Genomic DNA, 16,531 nt, shown 5'->3' on the forward strand with positions numbered 1-16,531 from the left:
AGACACAAGCAAAATATCATAGCGTATTCCCCCTTCAATTTGCATATGAAAGGGGCTTTATATAGCCATCCAACCATGTAACTCTTGGGATACCCAATTGGGCTCCCATAACCTCCACAAGATCCTAACTCCCCACTATCCCTCTTGTACCCCCTTCTTGATATGATATCTTTACATGACCAAATCCCACAACTCATTAGCCTATGCTAATGCTAGTAATGCTAGGGGTATTTACACACAAGCTAATGCCAAAATGCTAGGGGGTTGTTCACACATGTCAACACCTCTCTTTCCATTTGTTTAATTGGGGGTGTACTATCTTTTATCAATGCCAAGTACATCATGAAAATGTGTGAATAAGTGGCTGCTAGAAGGTATAATGCAAGCCATCTCAAGTGATACAATGTAACCATATAGAACCACATAAAACTGATGGTAGACCAAGGAAATGGTGGGAAGAAGATTTCCACCAATCTGATGAAGAATCCACAAGCATATCCCAATGAAAAAATCTCATCCATGGACAATCAAGTGTGCTACCATATGTGCCGGTGAAGCTTGCCAGCCTAGGCCACCAACTTTACCCTCCTCTTTCTCTTTGTGGATGTGGATGTAGTCATCCACATCAACCAACTATGTAGGTGATTCGATGTAGCCATCTGCTTCTGCTCCATGTGTCTGCTGGGAAGTAAGCTTCATCTTCGGAAGTCCATGTCAGAGAGTCCGGGAAGTTTGCTTCGGCTTCGGCGGGTGTCCACAAAGTGAGTCCTCCCTTGGGTTTTGAAATTACAACACCCAACAAGTAACTGCATTCTCGAAATCATTACGTCATTTTCCTCTATGATTTTCTTGTGCTTTCAACATTTTCATTTTGGTTTTCTTTTAGTTTTTCTTGTACTTACAGGCAACTCGGTAGGGACCTCATTGGGTCTCTCCTCCTCCAGCCCTCATGCCTTATTCTTGGACTTACAAGCAACTCGGTAGGGACCTCTTCGGGCCTCTCCTCCGGCCCTCATACTGTATTTTAGACTTACAAGCAGCTCAATAGGGACCTCTCTAGGCCTCTCCTCTCGGACCCTCATGCCGTATTCTTTTTAATGCTTTAATTAATACAAAATTTTTAAGGCAACATATAAAAAATGATGTATTTGGAATTGGCCAATCACTCACCGGGTGAATGCATGGTATGGTGGCTCATATAGCTGTGTCCATGGACACTAGCTATTGCGCTATATTTCAAGGGTTGGTTTATGTTTCAAAAGTCACAAAAAAGAATTAAATTATATTATATGTATAACGGATTTGAAACTCCCACATAGTGGGGTTGCTACATGGGTTTCCTGTTTCTTCAGAAGCCTTTGTTGCTTCCCCTTCCCTCTCTGTACCTATCTCTCTCTGCCTATCTCTGATTTGAAACTCCCATGTAGTGGGGTTGCTACGTGGGTTTCCTCTTTCTTTAGAAGCCTTTGTTGCTTCCCCCTCCCTCTTTGTACCTATCTCTCTCTATCCATCTCCTTGTCATCACACACAAAGAGCCGTATAGAGAACCTATGTCCATCTCTCTCTCTCTCTCTCTCTCTCTCTCTCTCTCTCTCTCTCTCTCTCTCTCTCACACACACACACACACACAGATTAACAGGGTATTTCCATATCTTCTTGAGGCTATTTCCATATCAATCCTTGGTTTTGTTTAATGGAAGGCAGAGAAGATAGTATATAGCCTTTAAATCAGGAAGGATGTTCTGTTGCACATTTGATGGTTGCAAGAAACTCTTCACAGGCACATTTCATTTCATTTCAAGCATGTTCCCATTCTTCAAGAAGAAATCAGCTTCTCACTGAAGATGAACAGGATGCAGTTAGAAAGTATGAAGCTTTTACGAAGAGGGAGTATCGAAAAAGGCATCGGTTTTACAGAACCAATCATAGGTCATAGACAATGAGGAAGACATTGAATTAAGGAAACAAAAAATGTTCCGAGAACCTAGTTGAGCACATTTTGATAGAGCTAAAACCTTATGGGAAAAATGACAGGGGAGATATCATTAAGCAAGTCCTCATCAGTAATGAACAGATTCTACCATATACAGAGGACAAATAAAAAAAGTCTCTCTCTTTTGGTCTCTGCAATCAGTAGCTAATTACAAGTGTTGAAGACTCCACGATCCTCGGATGAATTGTTTTTGAAGTGCAACACTCTAAAAATGCTTGTTCATGGATTAAATCACATTTTCGGATATGGTGACAAAGACCTCAGCCTTCTTGAGGCTGCAAAGCTTCTTAACATTCACCCAAGAAACCTTTCTGCTGCGTTAAGAAGAGCTAGTAGTGATGCTCAGGCTTCTCCATTGCCACTGGAAGCACGTGAAAGAAAGAGTTCCCATTCTAGGCCGACTGAAGAGGTCAAGGAAATGGTAGTGAAATTTTGGACGGAGCATACAAGGGTGTCTCCAAACAAGAAAGATGTTTGTCGGCTTCAAACTGGCTACAAGCAATCAATCGAACATACGGTACACTTGTTAGATAAATCTCAGGTACACACCTCCATTGTGGATAAGAGCGTAGTTGCATGATCATATAGTAAATAGTACTCTCTACAAGCCATATAGCATAGTTAACCAATTACATAGCACATGTTGAATGACCATCCCTAATATAGCATGATCATGTAGTAAATAGCACTCTCTACGAGCTATATAGCATAGTTAACCAATTACATAGCACATGTGGAATGACCATCCCTAATATAGCACACGTCATTAAATCCTAGGGTTCTATTGCATAGCCATGTACTAGTTATAATGCATTGAACTAGTTATATAGCATGTGTACAATGATATATAAGTCTAAGATTCACAAATAGCACTGTGCATGGGCTATATAGCTGAAAGAATTACTCATAGAGCACATTGACTAATAGCTCTCAACACTGGTATAGCACATTGACTACTAACCCCAAGGCTATTTTGTATGACCATGATAGCAGTCACTACTAAGAGCTATATAGCACAGTTAACCAATTACATAGCACATGTTCAATGACCACCCCTAATATAGCACACATCATTAAAGCCTGGGGTTCTATTGAGTAACCATGTACTATATAGCACTCTCTACAACACACTCAACCAGTTATATAGCACTAAACCAATTATATAGCATTTGTACAATGATGCATAAGTCTAAGATTCACAAATAGCACTGTGAATGTGCTATATAGCTCACATGTACTACATAGCAATCACTACGAGCTATATAGCACAGTACTACTGCATAACCATGTACTATATAGCTGACCTATTTTGTGAATACATAGCACTATGCATGTGCTATATAGTAGTGTGCATCTGCTTATCCTCATCTGCAAATTCTTCAAACAATGGTCCCCAGATTCACCGAAAGTTTTGGCTAGTAAGTGCAGATGATGTGGATAGGTCTAATGCATGGGGATGTGCAACACTCAAGGGGACACAATCCCTACATTCTGTGTGTGTGGGTTTTGCAAACTAGACCCGACACAGTTGAAACAAGAAATTTGGCTTGTTTCTACAATGCATGTATAGCTGGTCATTGGAGATCATGCTCTAACAAGTCGTATGTCCAAGAATGGTCACATATTGTTCTCAAGCCTATAACAGAAGGGTTGGACATGGAAGATATGCAAGAACCAATCAATATACTAGATAGGGTGGCTGAGTTTGAAGATGAGAGACCCATGTTTGAGGGATCATTGCATATGCTTGGCCAACTTCTTGTCGAGGGAGACAACTATGCAGTCAACACAGAGGCTAATAACATAGAAGGAGTAGATTTCTATGTGTTGAAATGTGTAAAAGCAAGCTGGAAGACAGAGAAGGTTCTTAAGGACTCTTGGAAAAACATGCGCTAGAGGCACATATGTTGCAGGTCTTTATTATAAGCAACAAATGGAGAATTCCAATCACTACAAACTGCTCGATGACACGAGTGTGAGCCACACATATTCTCACCTAGTTAGGTCAATCAAGTTTGACATGCCCCTTGTGGATGCTACCTCTAAGATGTATTATTTATCCCCTCAACTTCACGAGTCCATTTACAATGCCATGCCATATGAGGCTACTTGAAATCTTTTCTATGTATCCATTTTATATAGTAACCTTTCTTTGAAACCTTGCAAAAACATTGTCGAGAGAGTCTCATGTGCAATCAAATATGTATGCAGGTTCTCATTTCTTAAACAACCTGATTTGTTAAATCTGATTTGTATGTAGGTCATTTCTTAAATATGATTTGTGGAGGTTGTCATTAGCAAAACCTTTGCAAAGTCTGGTTATGCTATATAGCACAATTCTTGTACTATACAGCACAACACATTGCCCCTCTCACCCTAAGTTCACCATGTCTGGTTATGCTATATAGCATAATTCCTGTACTATACAGCACAACACATTGCCCCTCTCACCCTAAGTTCACCATGTCTAGTTGTGCTATATAGCACAATTCCTGTACTATACAGCACAACACAATGCCCCTCTCACCCTAAGTTCACCATGTCTAGTTGTGCTTTATAGCACAATTCCTGTACTATACAGCACAACACATTGCCCCTCTCACCCTAAGTTCACCATGTCTAGTTGTGCTATATAGCACAATTCCTGTACTATATACAGCACAACATAATGCCCCTCTCACTCTAAGTTCAGTCTGGTTGTGCTATATAGCAGTGGTACTATACAGCACAACACAGTACACAAGACACAGAACCAAGGATTAAGCAAGAAAAAATAGCATAGACAAAACAAGATCCAATTCTAGTTGATCCATAAATCGTATAATAACTTCATCAATTGTATTATATTCAAGTTAATTGGCTGTTACAAAAATGAGGGTGTATACAAAAAGGATAATGGGGGTGCATATACAAAAAGCCCCCAATGCGGTGCTTGGTTAGCGCTTGCATATTTCATTGCCTTCGTTCGCTGGCGAGCGTTCATAGTATTCGATGATAGCATCAAATACTAGCACACCTCCACTTGACCATCCATGGAAACAAGGTACTCGTCAAGAATTCTGGCTCTTGAGATTCATCCTCTAGTTCAAATGAGGGTGGACATATACAACATTCCTAGGGGTTCTTCATGCTTTTGTACTGTGTGTCATCGATCCACAAAGTGTCTTGGGCAAAAAACGGTGGGTGCCATAACAAGAAGTCATCCTTAATCACCTTCAAAAATATTGGTTTGTCTATGGAATCAGAGATGGGGATACCTGTCACATCTCCGAAGGTGAATGGTGTAACCTGGCATCTCTCTTGTGGCAAAATATCCACAAAAAAGAATCTTTGTAGTTCAAGAAAACATGCCTTCAACACTGCATATAGGTTGTCCTTGACCATACTAGTCCATAAGGCAACATGAAAGTGTGCCGCAACTGCAAAGAGGAATATGAGAGCATCAGGCCTTACAACATATTGAAACTGAGGCTTTCTATCCTCCTTCAGGGGGGCGATGATGTGGTATAGACTAGATACTTTACCATCAATCCATGTTTGAGGGACTCCTCGATTATATGTTATTCTATACCTTTTCACTAGTAGACCATTGACATCGAGCAATATGCATCGAGTCTTCACACGCAAGGGCGTACATATAACCTAACATGGGATTGCTGCAAGACCATTGTCCTATTCTGTGTCCATGTTAACATCCTCCTCCACATTGGCATTGTCCTATTCCACAGTGTCATTTCTTAAACTCACATTGTCCTGTTCTACAACGACATCGTCCTCCTTCACACTGGCATTCTCTTGTTCCACAGTCACATTATCTTCAATGTTGGCATCTACAATGACATCCACAGTTGTGTCTATATTAATAGCCTCCTCCATAGTGGCATTCTCCTCCACATTGACATTGACATTCTCCTGAACACTGGCATTTTCCATAGTGACATTCACAGTTGTGTCTATATTAATAGCCTCCTCCACAGTGGCATTCTCCTCCACACTGATATTGACATTGTCCTGAACACTGGCATTTTCCACAGTGACATCCACAGCTGTGTCTATATTAACATCCTCCTCCATAGTGGCATTCTCCTCCACACTGACATTGACATTCTCCTGAGCACCGGCATTTTCCATAGTGACATCCACAGTTGTGTCTATATTAACAGCCTCCTCCATAGTGGAATTCTCCTCCACATTGATATTGACATTCTCCTAAGCACTGGCATTTTCCACACAGTGACATCCACAGCTGTGAAAATATTAACAGCCTCCTCCTCCTCCTCCACAGTGGCATTCTCCTCCACACTGACATTGACATTCTCCTGAACACTGGCATTTTCCACAGTGACATCCACAGCTTTGTTTATATTAACAGCCTCCTCCTCCACACTGACATTCTCCTGAACATTAACATTGGCCTCGGCCACAGTGACATTCTCTAGAACATGTGATGTTTCTTTACTACCTTCATCACTAGAAACATCCATGAAAGTAGCATTACTATCTGTTTGGCTCCTTTTACCATCGTCCAACAATGTCGATCCGTCTTTGTTTTCCTCGTAGCCTCTGGTTGCTATACTCAGTTTTTTATTACCTGCAACATATTATTCGGTTATGCACATGTATGTCAAATATTGCAAGAATAGGAACAACCATCACAAGAAGTTGTTGATTTCCATTGATGATGGATACAAAAGGAAAATCCATGGCATGTGGCAGTTGGAGAAATAAAAGAACATTCATTAAAAAAAACGAATATAGACACTTGCACAAATAGGAAAGCCATAACAAAAAGTTGCAACAATGAATATAGACACTTGCAAGAATAGGAAAGTCATAACAACAAGTTGTTAAAGATGGTGGCTACAAAAGGGAAATGCATGGCATACGACAATGCACAATACCATTATTAAGCATACAACTCTTGCTTTGTAGCATAATTTTTCTTTTTCCTGCCATGGATTAAGGGGACATCAAATTCTTCATCACCTCGTTGTTTTGGGGTGGATCGTAGGCACTTTGGGGATGGCTTCATAGGTTTTGGGGAGGGGGTTCCTCCAAGATTCTTTACTACTTTGCTTATCTCTCTAAGTGACTCGACATATTGATCATCCAATGTTGACTCTGCCTCACTCTTGCGTTGCACCTCTGGGGTTGGGTTTTCTTCAAATTGAGAACCTCCCACCTTGTCCAAACCAGCATGAGAGAATTGTTCTACATGTATACATGTATAGACATTAGAATATCCCCAAAAGAAACTTGAAAGATATAGGTTTTTATCACGAATATATAAAATAAATTTACCAGTTGCATGCATTGACATGTTCTCTGGTACTTGCATGGTCTCCTCTGTCGCAAAACTAGACGTTGGCTTGCCACTACCTGAAAATGTAAATTCAATGTATTCATTACTCCATAACTATCAATGTGGAGTACTTGCTTTTTATAACAAGTCAGCAACTTACCGGAATAGGGCACTATCTTAACAGTTGCAACAACAGCCTGACCTACCATGTGCTTTGCCCTCTCAGACACAACTCTGCTACAGCCAAGGTATGGACATACACCTTGGGATATGCACACATGTAAAAAGGAGATCATGTGATAAACATGGCAGCAGTAAGGCAAGGAAAAGGCATCAAGGGCCGCTGCATCAAAGGGGGATCCACATCTTGCACAACTATATGAGCTAGCGACACAAGCTCCATTGAGAGGATCAATAACTACAGTAGGGGGGAGTGGACGAAATGCATGCAGCCCTAATGTCTCAGCCATCCTCTTTAGGCCAGCACAAAAATTGGTGTGTGTAGTTTCCTTTGTTGTCAGTTCCTCCTCAAAGCTTGCCGACCGATACAATCTACAATACAAATAATAGAAAGAAGACTTCAATCTCATTAATCATGGACAGTCCTAACACAATCTAACTATATGATAGTATTTAGTTTATGCTTCATAATACAACTATATAGCAATCATCATCCTTAGGTGGAGGCTTCACTATAGCTATATAGCACATATCTCCCCTTGATGAGACCTCTTGAATGCTATGTAGCACAAGGTGTGCTATATAGCATAAGGTGGTCCTTAGGTGGAGGCTTCACTATAGCTATATATAGGAGATATCCCCCCCTTGATGAGGCTTCTTGAATGCTATATAGCGCAAGATGTGCTACATAAAAGGAGCCTTTCTATGACAATCTTTCTTACATATAGCATGTGTTGTGCTATATAGCACAAGGTGTGCTACATAAAAAGGAGCCTTGCTATGACACATAATCTTTCTTAGATATAGCATGTATTGTGCTATACACCACATTCTCCACTATATATCACATTGCTATATAGCATCATCAGTACTGTATAACATACTCATTATGCTAAATAGGATCATGAGTGATCTTTAACATATTCATTGTGCTGTATAGATAATGTACCATGATATATCTAAAACAAATTAGCTATATAGCACACTAATTGTGCTATATAGGAAGCCTACCATGCTATATCTAGAAAAAATGATCTATATAGCATACTCATTGTGCTACATAGAAAACATACCATGCTACATCTAAGACAAATTAGCTATATAGCACACAAATTGTGCTATATAGAAAGCATACCATGATATATCTATGAAAAAAATCTTATATAAAGCATGGTAACTATGCTATATAGCAAGCATACCATGTTATATCGAAGAAAAAATTCTTATAAAAAGCATGGTAACTGTGCTATATAGCATTATTGGTGCTACATCAAAATAAAGTTGATACACCATAGGTAACCAATGCTATATAGTACACTAGCAACATAATGTAGACAAACAAATATTAAAAAAAATTCATAAGGCACACAGCATCATTTACTTTCATCTCTAGCTTGGCAATTTCATCCTGTGGTGTGGCCTGAAATTTTGCTCTATGAGCTTTATGAGGCAGTCTTGATCACCTTGATCTGTGGCAAGTGCAAGATCCCGCTCAAGCACATAACTTAGGTGCTATTGATTTGCTGAGCACCCTCCGCCCTATGCAGATGTCTCATTCTATCTTCTAATGTCTGCTTTGATTGCTCTACAGAGCATCTCACATTTCCCAACCTTTGAACCGCTACATTGTGCAACTCAACCAGCTCACTCAGCTTTGTCTGGGTGAATTGAATAGGTGTTGTCGGATGTGGACGTGCACGTGGACCTTTCACAATATGTTACTTTGCATCATCCTCAGATACAATGATCATCTTCTCTTCCTACTTTAAGTGCTTCTTTTCCAGATTGTGTCTCTCCTCGCTACTCTTCATTGCCCTCTGCGAATGGAGCCCAAACGATGGTGTATTGCTCCTTGCTCTCTCAGCCCTTTTTGCAGCCTCACAATTCTCCAGGGTAAATGCTTTTGCAAATTGATGCCCGATCTCGTAATTGAATGGTCCTTCTTGATAGAAATCCCAATGTTAATAAACCAAGCATTCTGCAAACTCTGGCTTCACATGATATGATTTAATCTTCTTGCTATTTCCTAGAAGGGGCTTTGAGCACACAAAAAATAGCAATTTTCATGAGAGATGTCATTCTTCCCATACAAGGTGTGGGGATCCACTCTTATAATGGAAAGACCCCGATCTCTCACATTTCCCAACCTTTGAACCGCTACATTGTGCAACTCAACCAGCTCACTCAGCTTTGTCTGGGTGAATTGAATAGGTGATGTCGGATGTGGACCTGCACGTGGACCTTTCACAATATGTTACTTTGCATCATCCTCAGATACAATGATCATCTTCTCTTCCTACTTTAAGTGCTTCTTTTCCAGATTGTGTCTCTCCTCGCTACTCTTCATTGCCCTCTGCGAATGGAGCCCAAACGATGGTGTATTGCTCCTTGCTCTCTCAGCCCTTATTGCAGCCTCACAATTCTCCAGGGTAAATGCTTTTGCAAATTGATGCCCGATCTCGTAATTGAATGGTCCTTCTTGATAGAAATCCCAATGTTGATAAACCAAGCATTCTGCAAACTCTGGCTTCACATAATATGATTTAATCTTCTTGCTATTTCCTAGAAGGGGCTTTGAGCACAAAAAAATAGAGCTCCAATTTTCATGAGAGATGTCATTCTTCCCATACAAGGTGTGGGGATCCACTCTTATAATGGAAAGACCCCGATCTTCATGAAAGTCCTGTGCATAGCGACAAAATTTTTTGTGGGGGTGAGGTGGGGAAACTTCCTTGATCATGGATGTGCTTCCCTCTGCTTTCCCAGAAGAAGCTTCTGTCTTCATTGAAGAGCATGACCTTCCCATCCTTCACTATACCACATGCCAAAAAAAACACCGATTTAGCATTGGATGCATTAGTATTCTTGAATGAACACAAGAGAGAGAGAGAGAGAGAGAGAGAGAGAGAGAGATTAATGAAATGCATTCAAGCTTGTGTGTGTGTGTGTGTGTGTGTGTGTGTGTGAGAGAGAGAGAGAGAGAGAGAGAGAGAGACCTGTAATATTTTGGCAACTACAAACTATGTGTGTGTGTATTGCATGTGTGCAATAGGTAAACAAGAGAATCTGTCCAGTGAACACATAGAGCGGGAATACACAGACAGTAGAACAAACAGAGAGCGAGAATACGCGACAAGGAAGATAACGTCCTAGGATACACCATAGTCCAAACGAGTTTGAAATGACTATGGGCTCATTCCTATAGTAACAGCCTCTACTATATATAGCTCTTTCACAAAATAGTTTAAAATTGTTATGTGTCAACTAAACCTATGCTATAAATTTGGACTATATAACTCATATAGTATTCCACCATACCATGCTTAGACCCCACCATCTATGTCCATTAGGTCGTCCACCCCAAGTTTCCCATGGAGATGAAGGATACATTGCATGTACTCCATGCAATAGGCATAGTTAAGTTAGTTAATCAAAGCCAACATGTTAGAGAAGATCCCTATCCATAGCATGTGGAACATGTACATGAAGAAGTGACCTCTCATCAAGAGAGAAGTCAAAGCCCAAAAGTTGAACTAAGTGGAGTCATCACGGAAAGACCATATGCCTGTGACATGACTTCAAATGAAGCATCATTATGAGTAGCATCATTTAAGACATTGTAACCTCATGGATATCATCATTACACGACACATGATCCTTATGAGAAATATTATCATGAGTATTATCAACAAATCATACTACCATGTGTAATAACATAATCACAAATCATCTTTGGATCCATGTTAATGGGATCCTTAAATTTTTAAACACTTATCATGTGAGTCAACACCTCTTGATTAACAGGCAACTAGTTCCATACCTTCTTGGATTTATAGACAGCTTAGCTCCAAACCTCATTGGATTTATAGGAAACTCGATAGGGACCTCTTTGGGCCTCTCCTCCGTCTCCAAACCTTACTGGATTTATAGGCAGCTAGCTTTATACCTTCTTGGATTTACAAGCAGCTTAGCTCCAAACCTCACTTTATCATTTAACTTTCATTTTAATATTGTGAGTAAATCATGTGAACAACTTAGGAGCTTTTGGAAAGCACCATTTGTATGTAACAAAATCTACATTAGCCACATCATCTCATCGTGGCATAACCTCAAGAAAACATGTGCATAAAAGTCATTAAAGCATCATCATGTGCATCAACATATATATACATTAAGAGTACCATTCAAGTTGTGCAACCTCTCTCTCATACTTGAGCTCTACTGCTTCTGTCTAGCCCTTGCATACTTCATTCCATTAACGTCCATCTCCTCTTCCCCACAAGCATCATCTCCTACTCACACACATCTTCAACATGAAGATCTTCCATCCTCCTTATCTCTTTCATAGCCCTTGGATGCCCTGATTTCAACAAACTTTGAGGTTCTCTCTCTCTCTATCTCTCTCTCATGGAAAGATGTGTAATAAATTCTAACTCCAATGATTGAAAGATGTGTAATAAATTCTCTCATGGAAAGATGTGTAATAAATTCTAACTCCAATGATTGAAAAAGTGAGATTAATTTATGCTTACTCTAGTACAAACTACCCAAAGTAGTCTTATCCTCTCTCTCCAAGACAATGTCATTGAAAAAAGTGAGACTAGTTCTCTCGTTTTATTCTAGTACTCAATCATTTAGCAAGGTATATAAAAGCAAGTTTTATTATCAATACCAAAATCTTGCAATAGGAAATATAAATAACTCTAATCTATCCATTCTAGCATCTCCAACCATTAATAAAGTATAAAATGTCATTTATTTAGCCTTAAAATGGAATATCAGACATTATATTAACAAGAATTATCACTTTTCACTAAGCTCTTCTATCAAGCATCTTAATTTCATTTTCTTATTAACAATGAATTTAAAAACGTCTTCATGAATCTCCTCAAAGCAATTCTACCATTGAAAGAAATTTAAATACAAATTCACGATGCGAAAACAACTCTCATAGGGATTATTCACTTTTAAATATAAGAATATATGTTTCTCTTTAGCACAAAAAGTGACATGTTATCCATAATGATTAAAATTTATCTTCTCAACTAATTCTCCTACATTAAGAGGGATTTTTAATGCAAAAAAAATCAAGCATAATTAACTTTACTATTAATAAATAAGCATTTTCTTTTATTACACAAAACTTATGCCTCCTAGTATTGGAAAATGCAAAGGGAGGAGGAAATCAATTTGGATTCAAAGTGGCTCTCTCAGGATTTAGAGATTGCCGAGAGTGAGAGGTGGGAGCGTACTGGAAGAAGCTCCAACCTGGAAGGGAAGACGAGGCTGGAGTGAGGTAAAAGGGGTAGAGTGGAGGAAGAGAGAGTAAAGGGGAAAGGCAACCGTACGGTGAGGGTGATGGACTTGAGCCCACCGTCCACACTAGCAGTCTGACCCTCCACCCTTGAGGGTTCCTCAAGGATAGAGCTTCATCTATTTTTATAGACTAGGCGTCTTCGACCCAGAGCATCACAACCCTACACTAGACGAATGTAGATCCAAGAGGATCTTCTATGCCATGACATGCTTCCATCACCCTAAAGGGCACATATTTTCTCGCCCATCAGATCCATATTGGTAGAAGAGGGCTAGTTTCCCCTGTGCAAGGTCACATGCTAATATCGCATTCGTATACACTAGAGATAAGCCATTTTCCCTTTCTCTTAGTTACTTTTTTCCTAGCTCACATATGGTCTCATACACTTTTTAAACGTTAATATTGTATATATATCGCTCTCTTCACTGTGTACCTACTCATTGGAGAGGACGACATAAGATTTTTGAGCCAACTTCATTGTATAGACATGGCTTGCATAATAGGCTAGCCTTGTTTTTCTTTTGGAAACAAGGGGTTTTCTTTTTCATGCAGTCTTGGCATGTGGATTATATGTCACATCTTTTGGCCCTTCAGATCTATATACATTCATATGAGACTCTCTCTCTCTCTCTCTCTCTCAGAGGCAGAGGCAGAGGCAAAGGCAGAGAGCACCAAGATAGGCACCCTTTAGGAGAAACTGTTCCACATTGGATCATCTCTTTTTTGCCTTAAAGGCCATCATTGAGGGGGCTAGGGCACACCAAGAGCAGATTTATTGTTTCTTTGTGGATTTCCCCAGGCTTCTGATTCGATCCCTAGGCCACAACTTCATGGGCGCTTACAAGACCTCCATTTTCCACCTAAGATGATATGGGGAGTGATGGCATTATATGAGTCTATGACTGGCACCATTCATGCACCTAGGGGCCTTTTTGGAGAGATCTATAGCACTATCGGGGTCAAACAAGGCTGCTCACTGTGCCCTACACTCTGTAGGCTATACATTGAATCAGATCTATAGCACTATTGGGGTCAAACAATGCTCCTCATTGTCACCCCAATAGTGCACTCTTTAGGGTATACATCTCAAGATTCATTTATCAACTGGGTGGCATGGACTCACGGCTAGCAAAGATGATGATACCCGTTCTCTTATGTGCAGATGACATAGTCCTAATTTTGGACTAGCTGAGGGATTCCAACAACTTCCGGATGCATCGCAAGCTTTCTGTGACGAGAGGGACCTCGCAATAACTCTTGGGAAGACCAAGATTATGTTTTTTAACACCTCCTATCCCGATGCAACCAGACACTCTTTTACATACAAAGGAGATGAGGTTGAATTGGTCAAATCACATGTATAACTGGGGCTCACTTTCACTGGCCCACTTTTTATCATGCACTTGGCTGCTGATGCATTTTTCAGGGATATCCCAACCTTCCTCGTTTTTGAGATAATGTTATCAGACCCACTTCCAAGAACTTAGTACCAAAATCTAGTTATTTGATACTTTGGTCCGCCGGCAAGGTTGTATGGGGCGTCTTTTTGGAAATTGGGGCGTAAACATGGGAGATGAGGACTAGCGAAGAGTGGAGAGACTGCAGGTTATGATGCTCTCACCATGATCAGGAGTAATCCATCACTGCCAAATGCCATAGTATTGGCTGAGTATGGATCAGCCTTTTTCGTCATAGATGCCATGTTCCAGGCCGTCACATACGTCAGCACATCTACACACTACATAGAGATCACCTCCCACCATTGGCCTTGGAATCCTCTAGAATGCTAGCACAGGAGGGTCATAGCAATTGTCGGTATGCATGCATCACCAGGTGATTTAAATCACATGGCTTTAGGATGGACCAACTCGCCCCCTTTGAGTACAGCTTGGACTCCCCCTTGATCTCTCGCGAGACAATAGAAGATCGAATTCATCATCCACCTCGATATGACTAAATTTCATACAGACCGGAGATGGACATCTCTAGCCAAGCTTTCCCCAAAGTTTCGGTTTTACACACAGCATTTCTTGAGGGTCATTGGGGATCGCTTCATTGAGAGGCCCAGTAATCACCACATCCATGTCCCACCATCTTTGAATTGACACGGAGAGCATCCCAAGAGATAGACCCATACGCAAGCTTTGAAGTCATGGGGGGATCAACTCCGAGGAGCATTACATACTTAGATGCCTGGTTTACTATCAAATACAGAGACACTACCATTGTCTGCTTAGAGAGGGGTTCAGGCCCCCGTCATGGGTGATGCAACACACAGATCAGAGATGCTTGGGACTTTCTATTGAAGTTGAGGTGCCACTGAAACGGATTATTAAGGCAACAGCCTGAGATGCCGGACACTGCACAGACATCTATCACTAACTTCTTTGGCCCCCAAGAGAGAGCCCTACACTCAGCCTGCATGTGATTCGCTGAGACACAAGAAGGAGCAGGACAAAGCTAGCCATCCCCATGAAGTGAGCACCCTCCAGAGCTGCAGCAGGCTAGCATCATGCACCCGGGGAGTCCTTCAAGAGAGAGCACAGTCCCTCCAAAGAGCCAGGCAGCCCCACTCCCGGCAACCCTGACCCTCCTCCACTCCCAGCTTGAGATCCGGGACTTGCTTCAGCGATATAGAGAGGTAACCCCACATGTGGTGGATATTGAGGCCAGTTACACGGTCCATGAGGAGGACACAATGTCAGCCCAAACACAAGGTTCTTCTACTGCCTACTTTATTGTACAGACAATGTCTATGTAGTACATTCAATATATTTATACTTTTTTCATGTTGTGTTGACATTCAGTTTACTCATGGATCACATGTAACAACTTTCTAGTCTCATAGACCCTTCGGGTATTTCCTAGATGTCAATAACATCTCTCTCTCTCTCTCTCTCTCTCACTCACTCATATGCAGCTGATGTGATGTTCTTCCTTTTCATTTATGTTATTTAGCAGGATCATTGTAACCCATGGATACTACTTTGTAACATATTTTTGATCTCATAGACCCTAGTGGTCATTTGAAGACGTTAATATAATTTTTTCTCTCTCTCTCTCTCTCTCTCTCTCTCTCTCTCTCTCTCTCTCTCCACACACACACATGCATTTGGTGTTGCTAGCTAATGTGTCTCTTGCTTGTCCATGTAATAGAGCTCTTAAGTGATCTCATTGTGGCATATATTCTTCAACCTACACCTTGCTACCACCATAATAGCCAAGATTTGGGACTCTGTTGGTGGGTCTCGACTCTCCCTCTTTATGTTCCTACAGAATGGTGTCTCTCACTAGCTGCTTAATCTGTGTGCTGCTGCTTACCTGTTCAATTCAAACACCATTGCACTCCTTGAGTATATCCTCTAGGCTGGTTATTTTTATCCATATCGACACCCCTTGAAAGTCTAACCTTGATGGTCATTTGCAATGGTCGCACAGAATGCCAAAATGCCACCAATGTGGGGTTGATGTTTTCCGTAAAGTCACATAGACACACTTGCAACATTTGGTCATGTAGACATGCTGATCATTTGCAACATTTAAGGCACCTGTGACCGAGCTTTGCTTTGCTTCAGTCAAGTCGTTACTGCACTTATCACCTCCTAATATCTGATAGCCATAAATTACATTAACCAGTGCATCATCCACTCTTTTTTCCATTTAAGTTTTTCGCTAGCTGCATGACTTCCTGTGATTCGTCTTTCAGGCCTGCCTCAAACAATGCCCTTTAAAAAAGAGG

At 40.7% G+C, this 16,531-nt stretch overlaps 1 protein-coding gene and 1 pseudogene across 4 annotated transcripts in view; one reads left to right on the forward strand and one right to left on the reverse strand.

Moving 5' to 3' along the window:
• Positions 1–3,439: 3,439 nt before the first annotated feature.
• Positions 3,440–4,106, forward strand: LOC147623867 (uncharacterized; annotated as a pseudogene).
• Positions 4,107–11,475: 7,369 nt separating this feature from the next.
• The window catches only part of LOC147623868 (ALBINO3-like protein 2, chloroplastic), a 69,595-nt gene continuing 64,539 nt past the window's right edge, over positions 11,476–16,531 (reverse strand). For 2 of the 4 annotated variants that reach the window (XM_086820498.1, XM_086820497.1), the window contains one exon: positions 15,722–16,517. In XM_086820498.1, the coding sequence (XP_086676624.1) occupies positions 16,433–16,517 (85 nt within the window). In that variant the 3' untranslated portion in view covers positions 15,722–16,432. Of the gene's footprint in view, positions 11,836–15,721; positions 16,518–16,531 lie in introns of those variants that run through there. The other 2 variants (XR_015269229.1, XR_015269228.1) reach the window with 2 other exon arrangements.

Source organism: Cibotium barometz, chromosome 26, assembly GCF_041138505.1.
Source record: "Cibotium barometz isolate CiBa-2024 chromosome 26, ASM4113850v1, whole genome shotgun sequence".
Lineage (NCBI taxonomy): Eukaryota > Viridiplantae > Streptophyta > Polypodiopsida > Cyatheales > Cibotiaceae > Cibotium > Cibotium barometz.